The 19019-nt window shown below is 41.8% G+C and overlaps 1 protein-coding gene across 3 annotated transcripts in view; it reads right to left on the bottom strand.

Annotated features, from left to right (window-relative positions):
• The window catches only part of UBR4 (ubiquitin protein ligase E3 component n-recognin 4), a 77740-nt gene that overhangs the window by 35488 nt on the left and 23233 nt on the right, over positions 1 to 19019 (bottom strand). Inside the window, exons 34-63 of one of the 3 annotated variants that reach the window (XM_083802392.1) lie at positions 18827 to 18890; positions 18441 to 18632; positions 17741 to 17811; positions 17462 to 17609; positions 16689 to 16916; positions 16300 to 16470; positions 16007 to 16189; positions 15563 to 15721; positions 14813 to 14965; positions 14278 to 14505; positions 13247 to 13404; positions 12244 to 12415; positions 11895 to 12096; positions 11430 to 11593; positions 11123 to 11339; positions 10511 to 10727; positions 7941 to 8004; positions 7327 to 7461; positions 6504 to 6678; positions 6133 to 6270; positions 5543 to 5664; positions 5059 to 5170; positions 4406 to 4536; positions 4090 to 4267; positions 3792 to 3896; positions 3135 to 3290; positions 2245 to 2413; positions 1433 to 1529; positions 885 to 992; positions 303 to 419 (exon numbers count right to left, since the gene is read on the bottom strand). In XM_083802392.1, coding sequence (XP_083658518.1) covers positions 303 to 419; positions 885 to 992; positions 1433 to 1529; positions 2245 to 2413; positions 3135 to 3290; positions 3792 to 3896; positions 4090 to 4267; positions 4406 to 4536; positions 5059 to 5170; positions 5543 to 5664; positions 6133 to 6270; positions 6504 to 6678; positions 7327 to 7461; positions 7941 to 8004; positions 10511 to 10727; positions 11123 to 11339; positions 11430 to 11593; positions 11895 to 12096; positions 12244 to 12415; positions 13247 to 13404; positions 14278 to 14505; positions 14813 to 14965; positions 15563 to 15721; positions 16007 to 16189; positions 16300 to 16470; positions 16689 to 16916; positions 17462 to 17609; positions 17741 to 17811; positions 18441 to 18632; positions 18827 to 18890 — 4534 coding nt within the window. The remainder of the gene's footprint in view (positions 1 to 302; positions 420 to 884; positions 993 to 1432; positions 1530 to 2244; positions 2414 to 3134; positions 3291 to 3791; positions 3897 to 4089; positions 4268 to 4405; positions 4537 to 5058; positions 5171 to 5542; positions 5665 to 6132; positions 6271 to 6503; positions 6679 to 7326; positions 7462 to 7940; positions 8005 to 10510; positions 10728 to 11122; positions 11340 to 11429; positions 11594 to 11894; positions 12097 to 12243; positions 12416 to 13246; positions 13405 to 14277; positions 14506 to 14812; positions 14966 to 15562; positions 15722 to 16006; positions 16190 to 16299; positions 16471 to 16688; positions 16917 to 17461; positions 17610 to 17740; positions 17812 to 18440; positions 18633 to 18826; positions 18891 to 19019) is intronic. The other 2 variants (XM_083802390.1, XM_083802391.1) reach the window with 2 other exon arrangements.

The following is a 19019-nucleotide window of genomic DNA, read 5'->3' as shown; positions in this document are numbered from 1 at the left end:
CACAAAATCTACCAGAGCATTTTAAATAACATCACTAATGTTCTGCCCTTAGCACAGAACAAACTGTGCATAAAACAAATCCAGTCATCTTCCCGTGTTGGTTTCCTCCATCTGAGTCACAGCAGAGATCTTTATTCATAAGTCAAGAAACATTACAGACCCATCACAACTTTTTCCAAGCACTTTTAACTATTTTTCGGTTTTACACCAGCTATTTTAAGTAACAGCATTTATACCATCTTTGATGAAGAAAAACTCCCCAACCACATCACCCTCCTGAAAAAGCATTTTGAAGAACATACCTCACAAATGGAAGACTTGGATCCTGACTTAGTTCTGGACATGAACACACTAAGCAGCCTCATTACCACCAAGTGTACTTCATTCACAGGAGAACGTTCATTTTTCTTAGACACATCCTGCAAAGAGAGCTTGCTTACTTACAGAGCTGAGCATCATGTCCTAAGCATCTGAATTTCAGTGCTCTGATCTTCACAAAGCATTTCTAATTTAAGCTCAAACAGTAATACTAAAAAAGCAGCCCGAATTCCTCAGCTCCTAAGACTAGACAGTGGCCTGGGTGCCAGAGAAGAGTTACAGAAATGGAAATGTATACATGTCAACCATACATCATTGATCAATCAAGACTGTTTTAAGAGTTGAACTCAAGGCAAGCAAGTTTTCGTGCTCACTTGCTAATACTGGAACCAGGCACAGGTGAGGTTTTTTCTATGTTACGTGAAATGAACTAACAGAAATAAAATTCCCGAGCACATCCATACAGCAACTATGTTTTTATGACTCCAATGCATCTAATTCCTCCATGGGAAGAAACTTTGTCTAGAAGGAGCATCTGAAGATCATGTGCTCATACTACAACTTGCCTTTTTGTCCATGCACAGTTCTGCAATCAGCTGGGAGAGAAGGTTATCTAATGCTCCCTTGTCTTTCTCATCATCTCCATCTAGGTCTGTAGTGAGCATCAGAATAACCTGGAAATAGAAGTAAGAGAATTAACAGAAGACAGCTTCCATGTTTTCAAGATAGATACAGACTATCTTTCACAAAACCTCTGCACAGCTTTTATCTTGATTAATTCATGTTCTTTCCCAAATTCTGCCTGCAACACTACTCCCTAGCGTGAATTTTCAGTACAAATGTGAAAGACCCTCCCAAATATATAGAGGTTCAAGGATCTTATCCCTTAGGCTCATCAGTTAAAAGTAACACCACATTGAGAAAGGGTATATGCCTAGCAAAACTGTTTGGGTAAGGAATGCTGTGCAACAGATTGAACACTTTAGAGAGGGACTCGCACACTGTGACCGGGAAGGAAAGATAAATGGAAAAGCATGTGCAAACAAAAACCCGAGACTAGTAGCAGTGATTAACTATGTGATTAAGGCTTAACTCCTGAGCCCTCCTCAGTTACCTGCATATAAGGAATGGCCCGGACTCCTCCAACACTCCTGAGCTGAGGTAAGTTTTGCAGCAGCCTCTCCAGCAACATCAGTCGGACCATGTGCAGCCTAGGAAGTCAGAAGGCAGGAATCAGACACATTGCAAAAAATTTTAGCCCCAAGAGGATTACCACCAGAGCACTGCAATTTACCACAGACACTTAGAGAATCACGAAATCTTAAGGTGACCACATTAACACAAACAGAAGCAGACTCCCTCAGACTTTACACTTAAGCAGTATGAAAAATGCAGAGCAACTCAGACAATGGACAGTCTTTTTCTGCAGAACCAGACTGACTACCATGACTACTTGCAGAGTTTAACTATCTAGAAACTGAAAATCAATTCCAAACTGCACTGTAAAAATGACTGAGCATCTGTTCCCACAGAATGGAAGACTGCAAATCTTTCCCAAAGTACTTAGCACTTTCGTACATACTTTTTTCCCCTGAACACTGAATTTCACGAGCTTCCTAGAGTTAGATTCTAGTGATTCTTCTGTTTAATAGGCTCGTATCTATTTTTTCATCACTTTGTAAAGGTAGCAGTTTTGTGGGACACATTACATAAGTGTAATGTTACATGGTGAATGCACACAGGGAGGCACTTTGCAACAACAGTTTGCTCTATTCTGTTTCAGACACAAGATCGGCTTTTGATTTTTACTGTCCAAAGTTGCAAATCACATTCCATGAACTTCAGCACCTACAGTCCACTCCTCTACAAACAATGACCCTGCACAACAGATGTGTGATTTTTGAAAAGGAAAACAAAGCCTCTTGCCTGTTGCTGGTGTGGACGTCTCCCTCTGCCTCCCCTTCCCCTTCTGAACCATCTCCTTCTTGCTGGCCTGTGGTAGTGCTGATGGCACCTGTGCTCGAGCTGACACTACCTGGTCCAGCAGGGTGGCCTTCAGCTGTTGTGTCCCCATAAGCACTACTACGGCCAGACACTGAAAAAGAAACCAAGAAGAAGAAGAAAGGGAAATACAGTATCAGCATAAGTGCACATGCATCCTGCCTTCTTCCTATAGACCAATGAAGTTGCACTACCCTTTGGAATTATGGAATAATCTCTAAAGAGATTATGTTTGTGGTTACCTTCAAAATTTTAAAGGGCATCTTTCCACCAGTGCAATATAACACCCCCAGCAGTGTTTGTGACTCAAATCTTTGTGGCACAAATTGAGTTGGTTCTACAGCAATAAATTTAAACTGAGTCAGAAGGAGGGTGTTCTATACAGGACAGGCAGCGTGGACGTTGGTTTTGATAGAAGTCTGATTACTGGCAGCCTTTGAATACATTATTTAATTCTCTTTTGCTCAGTTTTACGTGGGTATCAGTCCCAAGCAAAAAGCAGAAAATTACTTCTATCCCATCCCAATTTACGCTGCAGTACAGTGAATTATTTTATTCTTGCTCTAGGCTACTGCACTGTGTTATTTATTACAGGCCAGCAAAAACTACTATTCCACACTTCTAGAGAACTATGAAAGTGAGCAAATATTCCATCTGTAGGGCACATTGGTGCTAACTGCAAAACAATGCATGGCATCACCTATTTAGAACAGATTTCTTCTTTTCCAGGGATTATCCACCCCACTTAATGCTGGTAAAGTCCTATTACTGTAGAAATCAGATATACAGACACAAATCCAGCAAGAAATACTCACCACTGTGCTCACCAGCCACCGAGTCCACCGCACTGCCACCGCTCTCAGAGCCCACACTCCCACCATGGTCAGCGGGTGAAGTCCTAAGAGTTGAGCCATCTGTTGCAGCTGTGCTGCCTTCATCATCAGATGCTGGAGCTAAGAGAATAAAGAGAGCTGTTACAAGTAAAAACACTGTTTTAATATAACTCCAAAAGAATTGCATATGAAAGAAAAGCCACAAAGATTTATCTTTTGGTTTTGCGTCAATTTTCAACTACAAGTCAAAAAGGAATGTGGAGTGTTCATCAGTACACTTAAGACTGCTAAGAACAGTGGAGGGGAGATACCTGAGAAGGAAACCTTATTATCATATTTACAAATATCTAATTTACTTGAATGGCAATGGCTGGTTGTTTATAAATGCAAAGGAAATACCATGTATAATTTACTTTGTCTGCTTTGTTTTAGGAGGAGGAAATCAGTTCCTCAGAACTCCATAATGAAAGTCTTTCAAAGCAAGAAAAAGTCATAAATACACTATTAAAGATACATGAAGCCAATGGCAATAACTGGTTCTTCAAAATATTATTTACAAATGAATTTTAAATCATTATTTAGGTTAAAATTATATATAAATTTATTTATTTATTTATATTCCTCACAGTGAACAGTTACCTGATGCTGTTGTATCTGAGAGTGTTCCGGCATCAAGAGATGAAGAGCTTGGTGCTTGGCCAGACAGTCCTAAACTCTGGAGTCCAAGTGCACTACTGCTACTCCCTGCAAGAAGAAAACAAACGATGAGTATCTTCCCACAAACAAACTATGTTAACTCTGGCCTTTCATGTACATTTCATAGTTCTACTACCTTTGCTTTGTTGGTGGTCACATCAACAGTTTCTGCTCTGCTTCTTTCCCAGTTTCCTCATATTCTGTTCACCTTTCTGACTACCAATAAATGCTTACAATTTACCTTGCTGATCTTGTTGCAGGCTCAGGGCAATAGCCAATTCCACCATTGTTTCATCATCTGCATCTGGAGGAATATCCAGCATGGGTGGGAATCCTTCTGCTCCAGCCAGAAGAGCCTCCAGGGGAGAAGGGTTCCCATTATTCACATTTTCAGAAGTCTCCAGAACCATTGATTCAGACTGTGGAGAAGAAATACGAGAGCTTTTGCCAAACCACCACCAGCTAATGGAACACTAAGGATTGATTCATCGTAACTAAACTAAACCCAAGTACCTAGCAGACTTAAAAGGCTCCAAAGAGAAGTACTCTGAACTTACCACCATCTCAAAGTCCCCATGATCAACTTCATTTTGCTCCTGGCTTTCTTGTCGGATATGTTCACCATTTGCTATCCCAGAGCTCTGCAGCTTGTCTTCCGCATCGTCGTCATCATCATCATCTTTATCTCCTGAGTTAAAAAGGATTAATTCACAAATGCACTCTTTCCTTACATATCATGAACAAGGTAATCAGTGCTGAAAAAAAGTAACAACTCGTCCACTGTTTACTCACAGTTACCAATAGATTCCATGACAGCTACAATTCATATCAATACTAAAAGTATCTCTTGAATGCAGATTTGATACCCTAATTTTTGTCCACACATATTTTTGTTACTGATAACGTAAAGGCTTGAAAATATGCGTGTATTACTATATTACTACAACCTCAATAAAATACTCAAGCTTTGCTGCCACTGAAATCAGAGTATCTCAGAGATCTCCCCTTTGAATTCTAGAATATCAAAGACAAGGTGAATAATAATAAAAAAAAAAAAGTTTTGTAGGGAAGCAAGAGAGAGGGAAGAAAGGAAAACAAAGAAGAAAGACTAGTTTTGTCCCATTTAAAAGACTACTTTTTTGGGGTCTTTTCTGACAAATGAAGTAGGTCATGCTCATTTAAAGACAAAGATGAATGGATTTTTTCATACCCATAGGAGTATTACTGCGAGGAGAAGATGGCAAGGTGACATGTCTCCGTTTGTTCCTTGGTCTCAGTACTCTGATCAAAGCTTGTTTGCAAGAAAAGCTCACTGCAGGATCCTAGAGGGTTAATAGGTAATCATTAAACTTCTTAAGCTTTAAGTTCTTATTCACTGTATTTGGAAAGATGGGCAAAAATACACTTGTGATTGGTCACGATTCATGTAAGGCATATGTCACTACCCATCTTCTAAATTCCCTGTTTCTCCCAACAGCCATAAAACAACACTTATTATTACATGTTAATGCATGAAAAACATTATTAAAATACAAGGAGAGATGCATTTCTCCTTCATCTATCTCTGGCTGTATGTTTTTGGCTGCAAGCCTCTACTTTTGTATTGCCTCGTCTTACCATTTTACCTGTATTTTACTCTTGTCATGTTATTTGCGTTATGGGTTGATGATACAGAGCATAACAAGGTTACATACTGGACAAAGTAGCATCTGCATGTAGATCTTGGATGCTGTATGGATACAATCCAGTTCACATGTGCAGTATCCATGGATAATATCCACCAAAGCATTGACCGTGGCCTCAACATGAGTCAGACCTAAGGAGGAATAAAAGTAGGACTGTAATCAACTACCTTTCCATTTCAGCACATGGATCAAGATGCTGCAGGAAGCATCTTTTACTTGTGTAGACTTCAAAGCACAATGCTAGTGCCACAAAAATATTGAAGCTTCAGTCCAAAATGAGCTTAAACACCGATCTTGTATAGAATATGGAATAGTGCATGTGCCATACACCAGCACCACTGGATATCCCCTAATGCCAACATAATCACCCATGAAGTCAGACATAAATAGATCAATCATCAGTCTCTTTTTACTAGTATATACACCTATTTTTGAACAAAAGTTTTAGAGCAGAATTCAGAGATATACCTTATAAAGCGTGCATGGCATCATTAACAACTTAAGTCGAGTTTGAAACAAATAATTTTCTGTTTACAAGCTCAAAATAGGCTTCCTTAAAACACACAACCTTGACTATAGCAAATAAAGAGCTAGCATACCTGGCAAGCAGGCAGGGGCGAGGAATGCATTTTTGGGTTTCGATGCATGTAGCTTCCAGAAGTGGTTGACCAACTGGGTAATAAATGTGCAGCCTTCTCCTTCAGCATGTTTCTGGGCTTCTTGCCCTTCTTCACTCTCTGTACAGATCAAAGAACAGCTGTCATACTTGTGCAGAGCAAAGCATTAATATGCAGGGAAACACCAAGTTTATTTGAAAAAGGCTTTTGTTAAGAGGGTCTGATGTCTCCATTACAAGGACCATCTCAGGCCTATCATATTTCAAATATGACCCTCTCACACTGAACCAGATACCACAAGACATTTTCAGTTACCACAAGAGAAAGCTGAAGAAAAATCCAGACTTGTCTACCTGTTTCCAACTGTGGCAGCTTTGACTCCGTATAATGGACCAGATTGTTGGGTCTCATAATAGCAATGGATCGAGCAGTGATGACCAACCTCTGAAACACTTCAGGATCAAGGTCCTTTCCTTCCTTGGTTGAGGAACTCAAATACTGAATGGCTTTACTTAGCAACGCTTGATCCTGTAAAGTGAAAGATAACATAGGCAAAGAAAAACAACAGACTGCAGAACAGCAAAACAGCTGAAATACAACCGCAGGATAGCTCATGGAGACATTTGCTTTAACTCTCTTTGCCAGTGTCATCTATAAAGAACAACAAAAAGTCACCCAGTAACAACAACAAAAAAAGTCTGGAGAATTCATTTTCATTTTTCTTTCCCTCAGGCTTAAATGCAGACAGGATGGCCAATGTATACACATAACCATTCAAGTCGTTAGCAAGGTCTACCTGCAGGCATCTATGCATTTACTGCAATTATGTTAGCACAGTCCAACCACATCTTACCCTAGTATTTTCCTATCACCCTAAGTCAGATGCCCGTGAAAACGGAAATCAGAGCTACTGACACAGTTTACAAACAAGCTTGCGTTTCAAGACCCTGACTCCTCTAGATTGATTGCTATTATTTCCCAACAAAATCTTCAAAAAGCATTTTAGCTAGTGAAACTTCGATGAAACACAATACCAGTAAGGCAGGCAGCAGGAGCTAAAGGCAAGTTAGCCACCAGGTTTACACTGCATGGTAAAAGTGCTTTCTACAGGCAGGCTGCACCTCAAACATAAACTAGCAAGTTACTGTAGTTGCTGAAATCTTTGCACCATTTTACCTTGTGGTTATGGTATGCTGAGCGACTGGTGTGCAAGCTAGCCAAGAGACTCTTGGTTTGCTGCTGGACGCTGGAAGGAGCTGGCATGGACAGGAGCATGGTAGCCAGTTCCTGAGCAGCCACCTTATTCTTCTCCTGTTCCCAAGAACAGACAAAAAAAAAAAACATTCTTCAGTTCACTAACTGTTAAGGTGATGCGTGAGTCCAATTTCTCTGCAGGCTACCTCCCCTCCTTGCACTGAGCATGCAAGTTTCTACCTTCTTGCAATACAGTTTTGATAACCCCTCAATTTATTATTTGACATTTAAAGAACATTTCACTTGCCTAAACAAGAAAAGTCCTTTTGAGATTTATAGGCTTCTACCCTGATGTTTTTGCAAACGAGGTCACTCTACAGCACAAAAATCCCACCAGCAATAAATGCAAATGCCAATTGTCATTCTAAACTAGTTTCAAACGCTTTTCGCTAAGTCAACTTTCAGATCAGTGCTCTGAGCAAAATGGATGCGGCTCTCTTCCGTATCAGGCCCCCAGGGCTGCAGGAGGTGCTGATGATCTTGCCCCTCCTCCCCCATCTCTGAAAGCTCAAGAATGTATTCAGAAAGTTACTTGCCTTCTCGTTGACTGGTCCTACAGCAAAGCAGCTTTCCAGCGCTTCTAAAGAACTCACTACTAGCCTGAAGGGAGAAAGGAAAGCAGGCTTGAGTACAGCAACCCTCCTCTCGCCTTAGCACTTCGCTTTATGCAGGCTACAGTCATGAGTAGCTCAGAGACAGCTAACGAATGCCAAGTACAAAATCAAAGCATGATAAAACCTGCCACAGGCACCATGCATATCATTTCATTGTGTTACAGACCAGAGTTAAACCTGGCTCACGCTCACAGACAAACTTAGGACTGCTTTAATAATCCACAGCTGAAAGACAGGGGCTTTTCTCTACCAAAGAGGATAAAACACTTCCTTACACAGCCTGCAGCAGGGATAACTTGGATTGTCTTGACAGTACCAATTCACCATGGCCCACAGACGTACGTACATATGACTGCAGATCAAGGGTTGGTATGACACACGGGAAAAAGCGTAACCGACTTTTCTAAGGGAGCAAGATTCTACTCGCTTGCTATTTTCACACAGGTTGCTCTTTCCAATTTGGAGTTTCAGCGCAACGTACTCCAGAGGAAAATTAACTCTGAGCACCAGGTATGACCCAAGCAAGAGCTGGATGCAAAGTTTTGACAGCAATAAGGCAGGCTAGTAAAATACTTGCCCCAGCTGAGAACCTTATTTACAACTTGCAGCAAAGTGCTGACTCTCCCTTGCTGCACCACTTCACATCTCGAGGTAGAACTGCCTGAAATGCCCTCTGGCACACCAGAACGAGCAGTGCAAGAATACAGGAACAGGGAGGGAGGAGACAGCATTAAGGGGAGAAATAACAGTGTAAGATTGGATATGAGATAGAAGAAACAACAGTTCTCTGGTCTGGTGGTGATAAATAACATTGAAATCCCCTACCCTCAGTCACCCTTCATAAAGCTAGTAGGGAAATATAAGTGGGAGAAAAAGACGTAAGGAGGGACAAAGCAAAAAGGAGTCTGTCAAACAAGCAACAGTTATGCTGCATACAGAAAAAATCTGCAAACCGCCTCATCTTTACATTTTGCTATATCATCTGCCATGCAATGACCAGAATGTAAAGAAGCAAATGTCACTTGGAAAACAAAAAAACAGTCAACAAAAGCCACATCATGTGTCTGTCTCTCTGACACACACTCATTCGTGCAGAGAAAAGGATGGCATACTAACCGGTCCAGGGTGGTTAGGGACTCAGTTTCAGAACTTTGGGGGAGCAAAGAAAAAGGAAAAAGAAAAAAAAAATATGTGTAAAGCTCACAGAAAAACTCCCTAGAACACATCCTAAGCAAAAGGCAAATTAAATAGGGAAATCATGAAGCTGGGAGAGCAATATATCCAGTAAATCTAAGCACGGCTCTTTCTATTTGGGCAGCAGACACTTGCCTAATAGCACAACAAATAAAGGAGATCCAGGCCACCTAGCACAGAGAAGCCAAGCACATTGCTTAAAGCACAACTGAAGGTTAAATTTGAAGTACAGACACCAAACTTCTGAAAGGAAAGCTGCCTCTTGCCTGCCATTAGTTGCTCCTACTCAAGAGGCCCTTTATAAGGTAACCACACTGCATTCTCTAACATGTAAGTAAAAATAAAAATAATAATTTCTTTTGGTTCCAAGCTTTTAGGATATAATTCCACTGCTTTCAAAAAACGGAAGGCATGTCTGTGCATAGAGAGACATCTTGTGGAGATGTCGCAGCAAAGAAGGGAAGAAAAGAGAAATTATGGGCAGGAGAAAATGGGCCCAAATAAGTCCTTCAATTGGATGTATCCACTGCTTCAAGCTCTGAACCTTTATGTGAGAATTTCAGCCAGACAATCAGCCACGACTTACTCAGAGTCAAGCAGCATATACCTCAGAACGCTCATTTTTCAGCAGCGCTAGTTCTTCTATGACCTGTTGCCCTCCTGTCCTTGCTACCTCGCCAGTCTTTCTATAACCCTGATGGCACAGGCTGTATGAGCTCAGAGAAAGAAAATGGGATGGATACACAAAGTTCCCTTTCTTCTGTAAATATATCCCCAACTCACCCTTGTGCTCTCACCCTCAGTATGGATATGGAAGGGGGAAACAACACTTTCTCCACCACAGTAGTTAAGCCTGTAATATATGGGCTCTATTCTTAGCCTGTTAGGAACCACACATCTAAAGCAAGGTCACACCCAAAGTCCTCCTCAAAATGAACTGAATGTCAGAGAGGCCTAAACTTTGTGAGCTCCAGAGAATGAAAGAGGGCTAACTTGAAATGAGAAAAAGCGCCAAGAAAGCAGAAATCTCTTCAAGACTCCTATAACAAGTGAACTGAGCATACAAAGCACGCGCACAGATCTATCCCTCTCATCCACCAGATAAACCAAGAGGGAGCACAAAGTTCTCCTTAGGAGATAATCATTCACTTTTCTGTTGCTGTTTTACACAGCAGTGAGAACAGCGCACTAAACTCCTTAAGTTCTCCTTGTTTTGAAAGGCACATGAAGGTATCTAGGTGCCTTCTAGAGCAACTATCCATTTTCAAGGAGAAATAAAAGACAGACTGCAGCGATACCTCTCCAGGACAGTCCCACTGGCAGCAGCAGGGGTAGTTGACTCCGTGTCTCCAGTACCATTCCCTTGATTTAGGTTTGGGGGACAAACATTGCTCACTGAAGCAGATGGGAAATCCTCAGGGGGCTCATCAGGCCATCCGAACTGCTCTTTGGTTTTGCCATAAATTTTTATGGAATCCATCATCGTGACTCCAGCCGGATCCACAGAAGCCCCAACTGTGGTGGTGAGAGAAATTTTTTAAAGACTAACAAATGTTTTTCTTTTGAATAAAAACAAGCACAGCCTCTTAAGGCAAGGACAGCAATTGTGCTGTGTCAATACACGCCCATCCTGACAGTTTCATCTCCTTTTCAAGGCCACTTCCCTTCTCTATTACCTCCACCCAAAATTCTTGAGCTGAGCTACTGCGGGTTCATCTGCTGCAGCAAGAAACTGGGCCCTAAAGAAAAAGCTATTAGGTGTGCAGGGTCTGCCCCCCAAACTGTTTCTGAGGTCAGGTCAAACGAACAGCTTGTGGAAACCCTCCCTACTCTGAGCTGAAGCAAAGTAGCTTCAACATGCCTGAGCAAAACCCACAGGCAGTCCAAGCAAACAATTAACAATGACTTACTGAAGATAGTTAATTTTTTGTCAGCTTGCAAGGCTTCCTCGCGAGTGAAAGGGAAGTCAAACCAACGAGCCCTGGTCATATTCAGCTGCATGGTGCGGCCAAATATCTCCAAGTACGAGGGCGCTCTCTCTATTGCTTGTGTGCCAATCTGGATCCGCATGCCTGTCATCACCATCGTACTGTTATTGTTTGTAACTTCAATGGTGAAACCCCCAGGCTGCAGAAGGCAAATCACAAAGGCATACTATCAGTCTAGACAATAATGTCACCCGGAAGTCCAAGAGAATGCCCGAATTTCCCCATTTACCTTTGTGTTGGCCACATACATGCCAGTGGAATTGAGACGGTGCTTTATCTGCTGAGCATTGTAAACCTGCAGCAGGTCATTGCCTCCAAACTCCACATCTGTGAGCTGCTGGTTGTGTTCGAAGAAGTCAATAGGGAAGTTCACTTGGCTGGATGTGCGAGTTGCTACAAGAGATAAGATGGATGTTTTTGGCAAGAAACATTCTTAAGAGGCAAAGCTATGATAAAACAGCAGCAAAGTGAACTTGCCTTCTTTGGAAATGCCTGTGCTAGCCAGATAGCTATGTATTGTTACAGACATCAGTGGGAAGATTTTATCCATACTTTAGCCAATGCTTAGGCCAGCCCTGAGGTTAAATGATCACTATCAGATGTGAACGTCTTAAGTATCTACACGCTGCTGATCAATCTTCACATCTGTATTTGCCACTGCTAGCTTACATGAGATACATGAGAAGTTCCTTACTAATTGCAGCTGCCTTGCGCTTGCGAACTGGCTTCATGATGCTGATGACGCTGCTAGGCTGGAGAGAGGGCTGCAGCCAGTAGGAGGTATTCTCTACATTGGCCATGTAGATCCTCAAGCTGCCATCTTCGCACAGGAGGATCATAGTCGTCCTCTGCTGTTCATTGCACGCTGTGTGTCGGATGGCCACCATGTCCTGAATCTGCAAAAGCAAGCAATGCAAGTCAAGGAAGGGACCTGACAACTGCTGTTCTTTGCATTAAAAAGTCTGCAAAGGCTAGAGATCTTGTTATTGGAACAGGAAGAAACTACATTTGAAGGACCAAAAATAAAGGGAACTGCAACAGACCTTTGCTTTGGCTGGCAAGGTTTTAATCTCCTGGATAAGTAAGGTATCGGGCTTCACCATCACCACCAGTGGGACACCTGTGGTTTGCTGAACACAGCACACCAAGCCAGGGTGGTTCATGACTTCAGACCACTGACACAGTGCCGGTGAAGTCTTACTCCCACCATTTGAACTGCAAGAGATGAAGGGCAAAATGACACTGATTTAAGAAGCAACAAGTGAAAACACACAAAAATCCACTGCCATTAAATCAGTTAAAGCTTCTTCCACAGTAGGAATTCAAATCACTGAACAACTAGGAACACAGGTACCCAGTTCATAGGTGAGAAACCTGAGACAAAGTGTCAAGTGGGCAAAAGGCAAAAGCATCCCCATACATGGCCCTGATCTCTCAAGGAAGCCCTAAAAACTCAAGGTAAGTCATTTACCTAGTAATATTTTATACCCAAAGCCAAGAATGTAATTTAAAAATGGCTTTCAGCTATCTTTTTAAAGCCCAGCTCAGGTTATCAGATCAGATGACAGAACGTTTTTTTTCTTGCCACATTCATAACATAAGAGATTGGTTTCCTGCTAGGGAGTCTGAAAATAAGCCTTAGTATGCACAATGCACAAGGTCCACCGCAGTACTGGTGCCGAAAAGAAACAAAGGCTTCCTGCTTTGCAGCCTCCACGAGGGAGGGTAATCCCATCGGTTCCAGCTGCCGCACGAGTCACAGCTCCACACAGTGCAGCATGGCTGCTCTGAAGCCACCTTTCTGCTGTGAAATGCTAGTGGGAAGAGATGCATACGCATCCCGCTGCTGAAAGAGTCAGTTCTGGTTTCAAATCACTCTGATAGTAGGCCAGGAGCAACACGCAAATTAACAAGAAAACATCATTCAAAAAGAGGAACTTCACCACAGGCTTTGGCCATTTGGAACTGGGTTGTCAGTAAGTAATATTTATTACTATTTATTACCAGATAGGAAAACCTCAGGGGAGCCTTGCACCCGAGTCTCACCTCTTTATGTTAATTGGGAATAGCCGCTGCACTTCCAGATTGGCCCGGCTGATGGTGGCTGCAAAGGATTTGCCTTGACAGTAGCTGAAGAACAACATCTGTAGCACATGGGAGTAATACACTGACACACCACCTCCGGCTACCTGGCCATTACTGTCCTGTAGGATCAGAGAGAAAAAAAACAACATTTAAGATAAATATGCATCCTCCAAAACACTCTCAAGCAGTCAGGCTTTTAAGTTTCTCAACTGATCAAATTATTCCAAAAGCCCTCTCCCCACCAGTAAGAGAGAACAGCCCAAGATGACAATTTTCTGAGCTAAGTTCCACGGTGAACTCATCCATCAGATACTTCAAAGGCTTTTGAATGGGATACTGAGATTGCGTACCCGTAGGCTGCAGTTAGAGCCCTCAGCTACCACATCTGCGTGCTTGAACGTTGTATGACAATCTCACATGGAGCGCTCCCCATGTTCCCAGCTCATAAAAAGAGCTTTCCTGTGGGCCTTCTTCTCATCTATTTCCCTGTTTCGGAGCAGGCCACGGGAAAAGCACTGAGTAAGATGTGGACGGATTTTAAAAGTCACCTGTATGCATAGCACGCCCCAAGACTACAGAGCTGGTATAGACCAGCTATGGACCAGATACAAAGGCTCACTCCATCTCTGCAGCTTCAGCAACGGTCAATAACTTTATCCATTCTGGTTACTGCACCTCTGGAGAGCCTCAGGCAGAGAACAGCACTGCTCTAAAGGCATCTCCCTGCTGAGATATCCTGCTGGGCATAACTTCACAGCCAGCCACGGAAAAACATGCTCCATTTCCTAGATGAAAGTATCAAGGCGGTTCATTTTTACCCCCACTCCCTTTCACTGCAAGGGTATTTCTCTTAAAGGAACGCCAAGCTTATTGATCTAGATGAGGGAACTTCAAAAAAAGAAAGAAAAAAAACCTTCTGCCTTCAACTGTAAGACTAATAAAAGAGAGAAAGATGCTTTTCCTATACTACAAGAAAGAGAAGTCACCAGTACCTTTAGGTCCTCATGATTAACTTCAAGCACATTGGTGACGTAGAATGGTCCATGCTGGGCACTGCTTGCCTCTTCCATGAGCTGCGTATAGATGTACCCAGCAGAGGACATGATCACTATTATGTTCTTTCCCTCCTCATTGAAGAGGAAAGTGACGTCCCTGATTTTGGAACTGGGTAGGAGGAAATAGAACGTTGGACTCAAGGCATCCACAGAGAGATCATAAATCTGTGGGGAAAAATCAAGAAAAGAGTTAACCAATAGGATATTAAACAGTTGGGTTTTTTTTCCCCACAGTTCAAATGGATAAAAATCGAAAAAGGGAACGCCTATATTACAGATTACAGTTCATTTTTTTTTCCTCTGAATTCTTTGGTTCTGCCTTCTCTTACATTAGCCAAACACCACAAATTTACACCTCTAATTTATTTCTAAGAATACCATCTTCTTCTACACACAACTCATCAAGACACCCAGAATCTAATGCCTGAAAGAAGACAACCACAAGTCACCAGTAGCTTATGGCCAAACATACCTTCACAAAGTCTGCAGTCACAATAGCAAGCTCTGTTTGAGATCCTGGCAGCCACACAGCTTTAATGATGAAATTTCCCGTGGCTAGTTGGGGATGAAGTACCAAATGGTCAGAGACTGATCCAGAGCTGCTGAATGTTAACACGTGGCAGTCCTGGAGTAATGAAAAAAGTAGTATTAGATTAGGTCAAATATTAGAACAAAATACTTGTACACCTATCAAGCCAAGAACAGAGTTAAAAGCTGGCATTCCTCTCAGCTTCAGTAATGATTCATATAGTAAGAATTTAAAATTCCTGCACTTCATATGAGTGACATTGAAGTCAGTAAGAAGAAAAAAAGTCTAGTCCAGATGTTTCTTAGGTAAAGAACAAATCTGTGGATTCTAAACTGTGAAAGCTGAATCCAAATTTGGGAGAATACCAAAAAAGGTGTCTTTGCTACAAAATACTCATTGTTACAGACTAAGGCACTTCAAGTTTCACATGGCTAAACCTCGACACCTGTCTTTAAGTAAATTTGACCTAAAACACTAAGAAGTATTATTTTGAGGCATTGTCCCATTACAGCATTATTCATACATGTACCATTTCTTTTACTTCACGTATCTAGTAAAGAAGTGATCCATGAGCTAGAATTAGTGACAGATCTTTGGACCTGGCTCTGAGCTAGCTCCTTAAAAGAAAAAAAATACATATGGTTTTGAGATGAGGTTTCCAAGGGCCTAGAAAAGGGTTAGTGAGACACTTACTTTCAGTCCACACACAGCTAAGTAGTCCTCCTTGCAGGGATTTCCAGTTAGACTCAGTACAGTAAAAGGAACAGGTGCAGAAGCAAGGCGTGTGAGAGTCAATTTTCTTTTGCTGGAGTCTGCTTGTTTCAGCAGAGCTGAGAGCTGAAGGACTGTAATCTGCAAAACAAAATGAGCTTAGTTATCCAACTTTAGAATTTGGGAGAAAACGTCATTTCTATTTCAGCTCTATCACTGTGTCCTTGCTGTTTTCACCACTTCTGCTGCAAAAATTCTTTTTTCTGAAAAATTAGAGGTTATTCTAAGCCATACAATACTTGACAGAAGACACAGATTTGAGGACAGGTGGCCCAAATCACAGTTTGTTGTTCAGTGTTTTAAGGCCATTTCATTTTCCTTTACAACCCCACGGTTAGAGAGTCCTTACAGAATTAAAGATCTCACCTTGCCCTTTTCATGACTCACAGCCAGGTGCTGCCGACGTCCATGTGGGGATGACAGCACACACATCGCCACCCGTCTTAGCACGTGTGCGCTGATCAGCTGCCGGATCGTCTGGCCCTGATCACCACTGTAGTTCATACGGACATTCTCAAATGCACCTTCTTGGGAACCAAGAGTTGGGACCTGAGCCATTAGTAACAGACAAAGCATAAAGAAGCGCATCACTGACTTTTTCTGCTTAAAATCTACCCGCAATCTACTTACTGGTAATAATAGCCCCTTTAGTATCATACCATCAACTGATCTGTCATTTCTACTGACTTGTCCAATGTATGCAGCTCATTGAGAGCCTGCTGGGCACGACTGCTGCTCCCCATAGCTGAGGCTTGCTGGAAGTTTATCTGAATGGCATCCGTTAAGAAATTCAACATCTCCAGCACCAAAGGAGCAAAGGAAAAGTTGGCCTACAAGAAACAAACATCACAAGTGAAGCTCAAGATGCTCCTGCTGGGTCCTCAGAAGATCTGTATTTCAACCAGTTTTCAAAACCCGAAGCCGCCTCTATGATCCCTACTGTCCTAAAGACCCCAAAAATCAAGTACTGTGACTGATAACCAACACAGTCCGCCTGAGATCCTCAACATACACCATGTACCTTTTAACGGCTAGCTGATAATTATACCTGGGACTGTAACTCCTCTCGACAGCCCTCAACATTTCTACACAGGCTGCTCTTCTTGGGTTTTTCTTCATCAGGGCCCTTCCCCTCACTGATGGTGACCTTGGCTTTCTCTGCAGGAGAGGTGCTTGCATGTCGAATGACGCTCTCAGGCACTCTAGGCTCACTCTGGAAGGCAGATTCCTTCATGGTAGAGCTCATACCACTGCTGGGGGTTCTCTTCACCAAAGCCTGCAGATGACACAAATGCTAAAAGCTCAAACCAGACTCAAATTGACCACTTACAAAAAGAATGTAGATTTCAATGGCAACAAGATTCATGCAATTTCAAAGAAAGAGAATTCAATTCTCTTAAAATGCATTTTCCAAGAAATAAAAACACCCAAGTATATGGAAAGCTTTCATGTTTGATATAAAATGACTTTGTTGTTAGGGGAAAACATGGGAAAAGTAGTATCTGACAGCTGTGTTGCTTAAGCTAACTTGCAAATGCTCTAACAGTAGGTGGAATCCCAGCAGCCACTAGGACAGAGATTTGCCAATGCACTTATTTAGTTATTCGGTGCAAAAAAATACATCACCAGACAAACTGTAAATTAGGAGGCTTCATTGTAAAGCCAGAGCATTGTAAAGCCAGAGCCTTCAGATCTTAGTACTCTTATCATGACAAAACTTACTGCAGAACATAAACCTCTGCAAAAGACTTGAAATACCACAGGAAATCACAGCTTGAAATTTGACATCACAACTTGAATTTTGACATCAAGACACTTTACCAGGCAACTACCATCTTCCTTTGCTCCACAGTCACAGAAGAACGATCCGTATTTGGCATAAGAAATCTCATGATCCTTGTGACAAACTTTAGCACAAACTGTGCAAACGCCAACCCCATCAACCATCTTGCAAGTGTGACAGTGATACCTGCACAAAATAAGTCAGATGAGTTGTTAAATACACTGCTTCAGGAAGACTCTACAGACTGCATTGTTTTCTTCTCAATGGTCAGAAATATCAGGGTGAAATTCTGACCATGAGTTTGGAGAGATTCTTACCAATGTTGATTCATGAATTCTTTCTGCGTAATGGTGAAGGTACAGAGTTTATTACAAAGAGAATCTTCATCCTATTAAGAAGAAAGATGTTTTAGTAAGGTCTTAGAACTGCACAGCTTCAGTAAAGGCTCATGGTACAGAATACATTCCTCATACGTTACATGTGCATTTTAAGAACAGTGAGTTTTAGCACCACCTAGCTAAAGTCAGGCAACTGGTATCAAACCACACAGAAAGAGGAGATGGTGACGTATTATAGTAACTAGAAAGAACGAATCAAGAAACAGAAAACAGTGACAAAATAATATTTTGGGATGACAACATTTCAAAAATGAGTTAACAGCTTTCTTTTCACCCACAGTACTTAAAAACCTAATCTAAGGTGTGTACTATTACAAAAGCTAGTAACTGAACAACAAATAGGCTGGAACAAACCCATCTCACTGCATTTCTTCCTCTCCATTTTCTATAAACACCTTTTAACTGTTTTTGTTTGTTTGTTTGTTTTTGACATCACACAGTCATATCTAAACACAAACAACAGATATTCTCTTCCAGATTTGAGACTAGGGTTCTTCACTCAGTCTCACATTAGGGATAAAAAAAAAAAAACCTCAACCTATAACAAACAATTCTGACCTGGAAGATGCAACATAAATCTTCATCTCATTTGCAGTATTAACTGTTGACTATCACCTACCGAATCTTCGGCTTGAGAATCCTCCTCCTCCACTGCCAACTCTTCCACCCAGTCTGAATCCACCTCAATTGCCCGTTCTTCGCCATCAACAGAAAGATGACTTGGTCCTTGGCCACTCGTCTGGCTCAGTGCATTAGTGACATCAGCCAGGTAAGAAACGATATGGCATGTACACTCCAGGATAGTTACATGCTATGAAGTAGAGACAAATGAAAATGAGAGGCAACACTTAAATCCCACTATAGCTAGTATAAGGCAGGAAAATATAACGCACACATTCCTGACCATTTTGTTTTCAAATTCTCACTGCAATCAAAACAAGACAGCTGATACAGCTGCTGCCTAAGATTTATTCCTGCCAATTAAACAACAGCCATGTGTCTTACCTTCCCCTGCATGACGTTGGCATTCATTTTTTCTACCACATTCTTTTGAGACAGGTATTTCTTGCTGTAACACAAGACAGAAGAGAAGATCATTGCTACTAACAGTCTTTGGGAAGTATAAACTCAGTTCCCACTAACAGCTCCAAGGATTTAGCTTGCTCTAGATCAGTGACAGGAAATGTATCAGTGCAGT

Source organism: Anser anser (assembly GCF_964211835.1).
Source record: "Anser anser genome assembly, chromosome: 17".
Classification (NCBI taxonomy): domain Eukaryota; kingdom Metazoa; phylum Chordata; class Aves; order Anseriformes; family Anatidae; genus Anser; species Anser anser.
Note: the sequence above shows the minus strand (reverse complement) of the source record. Positions and strands in the feature narration are given on the sequence as shown.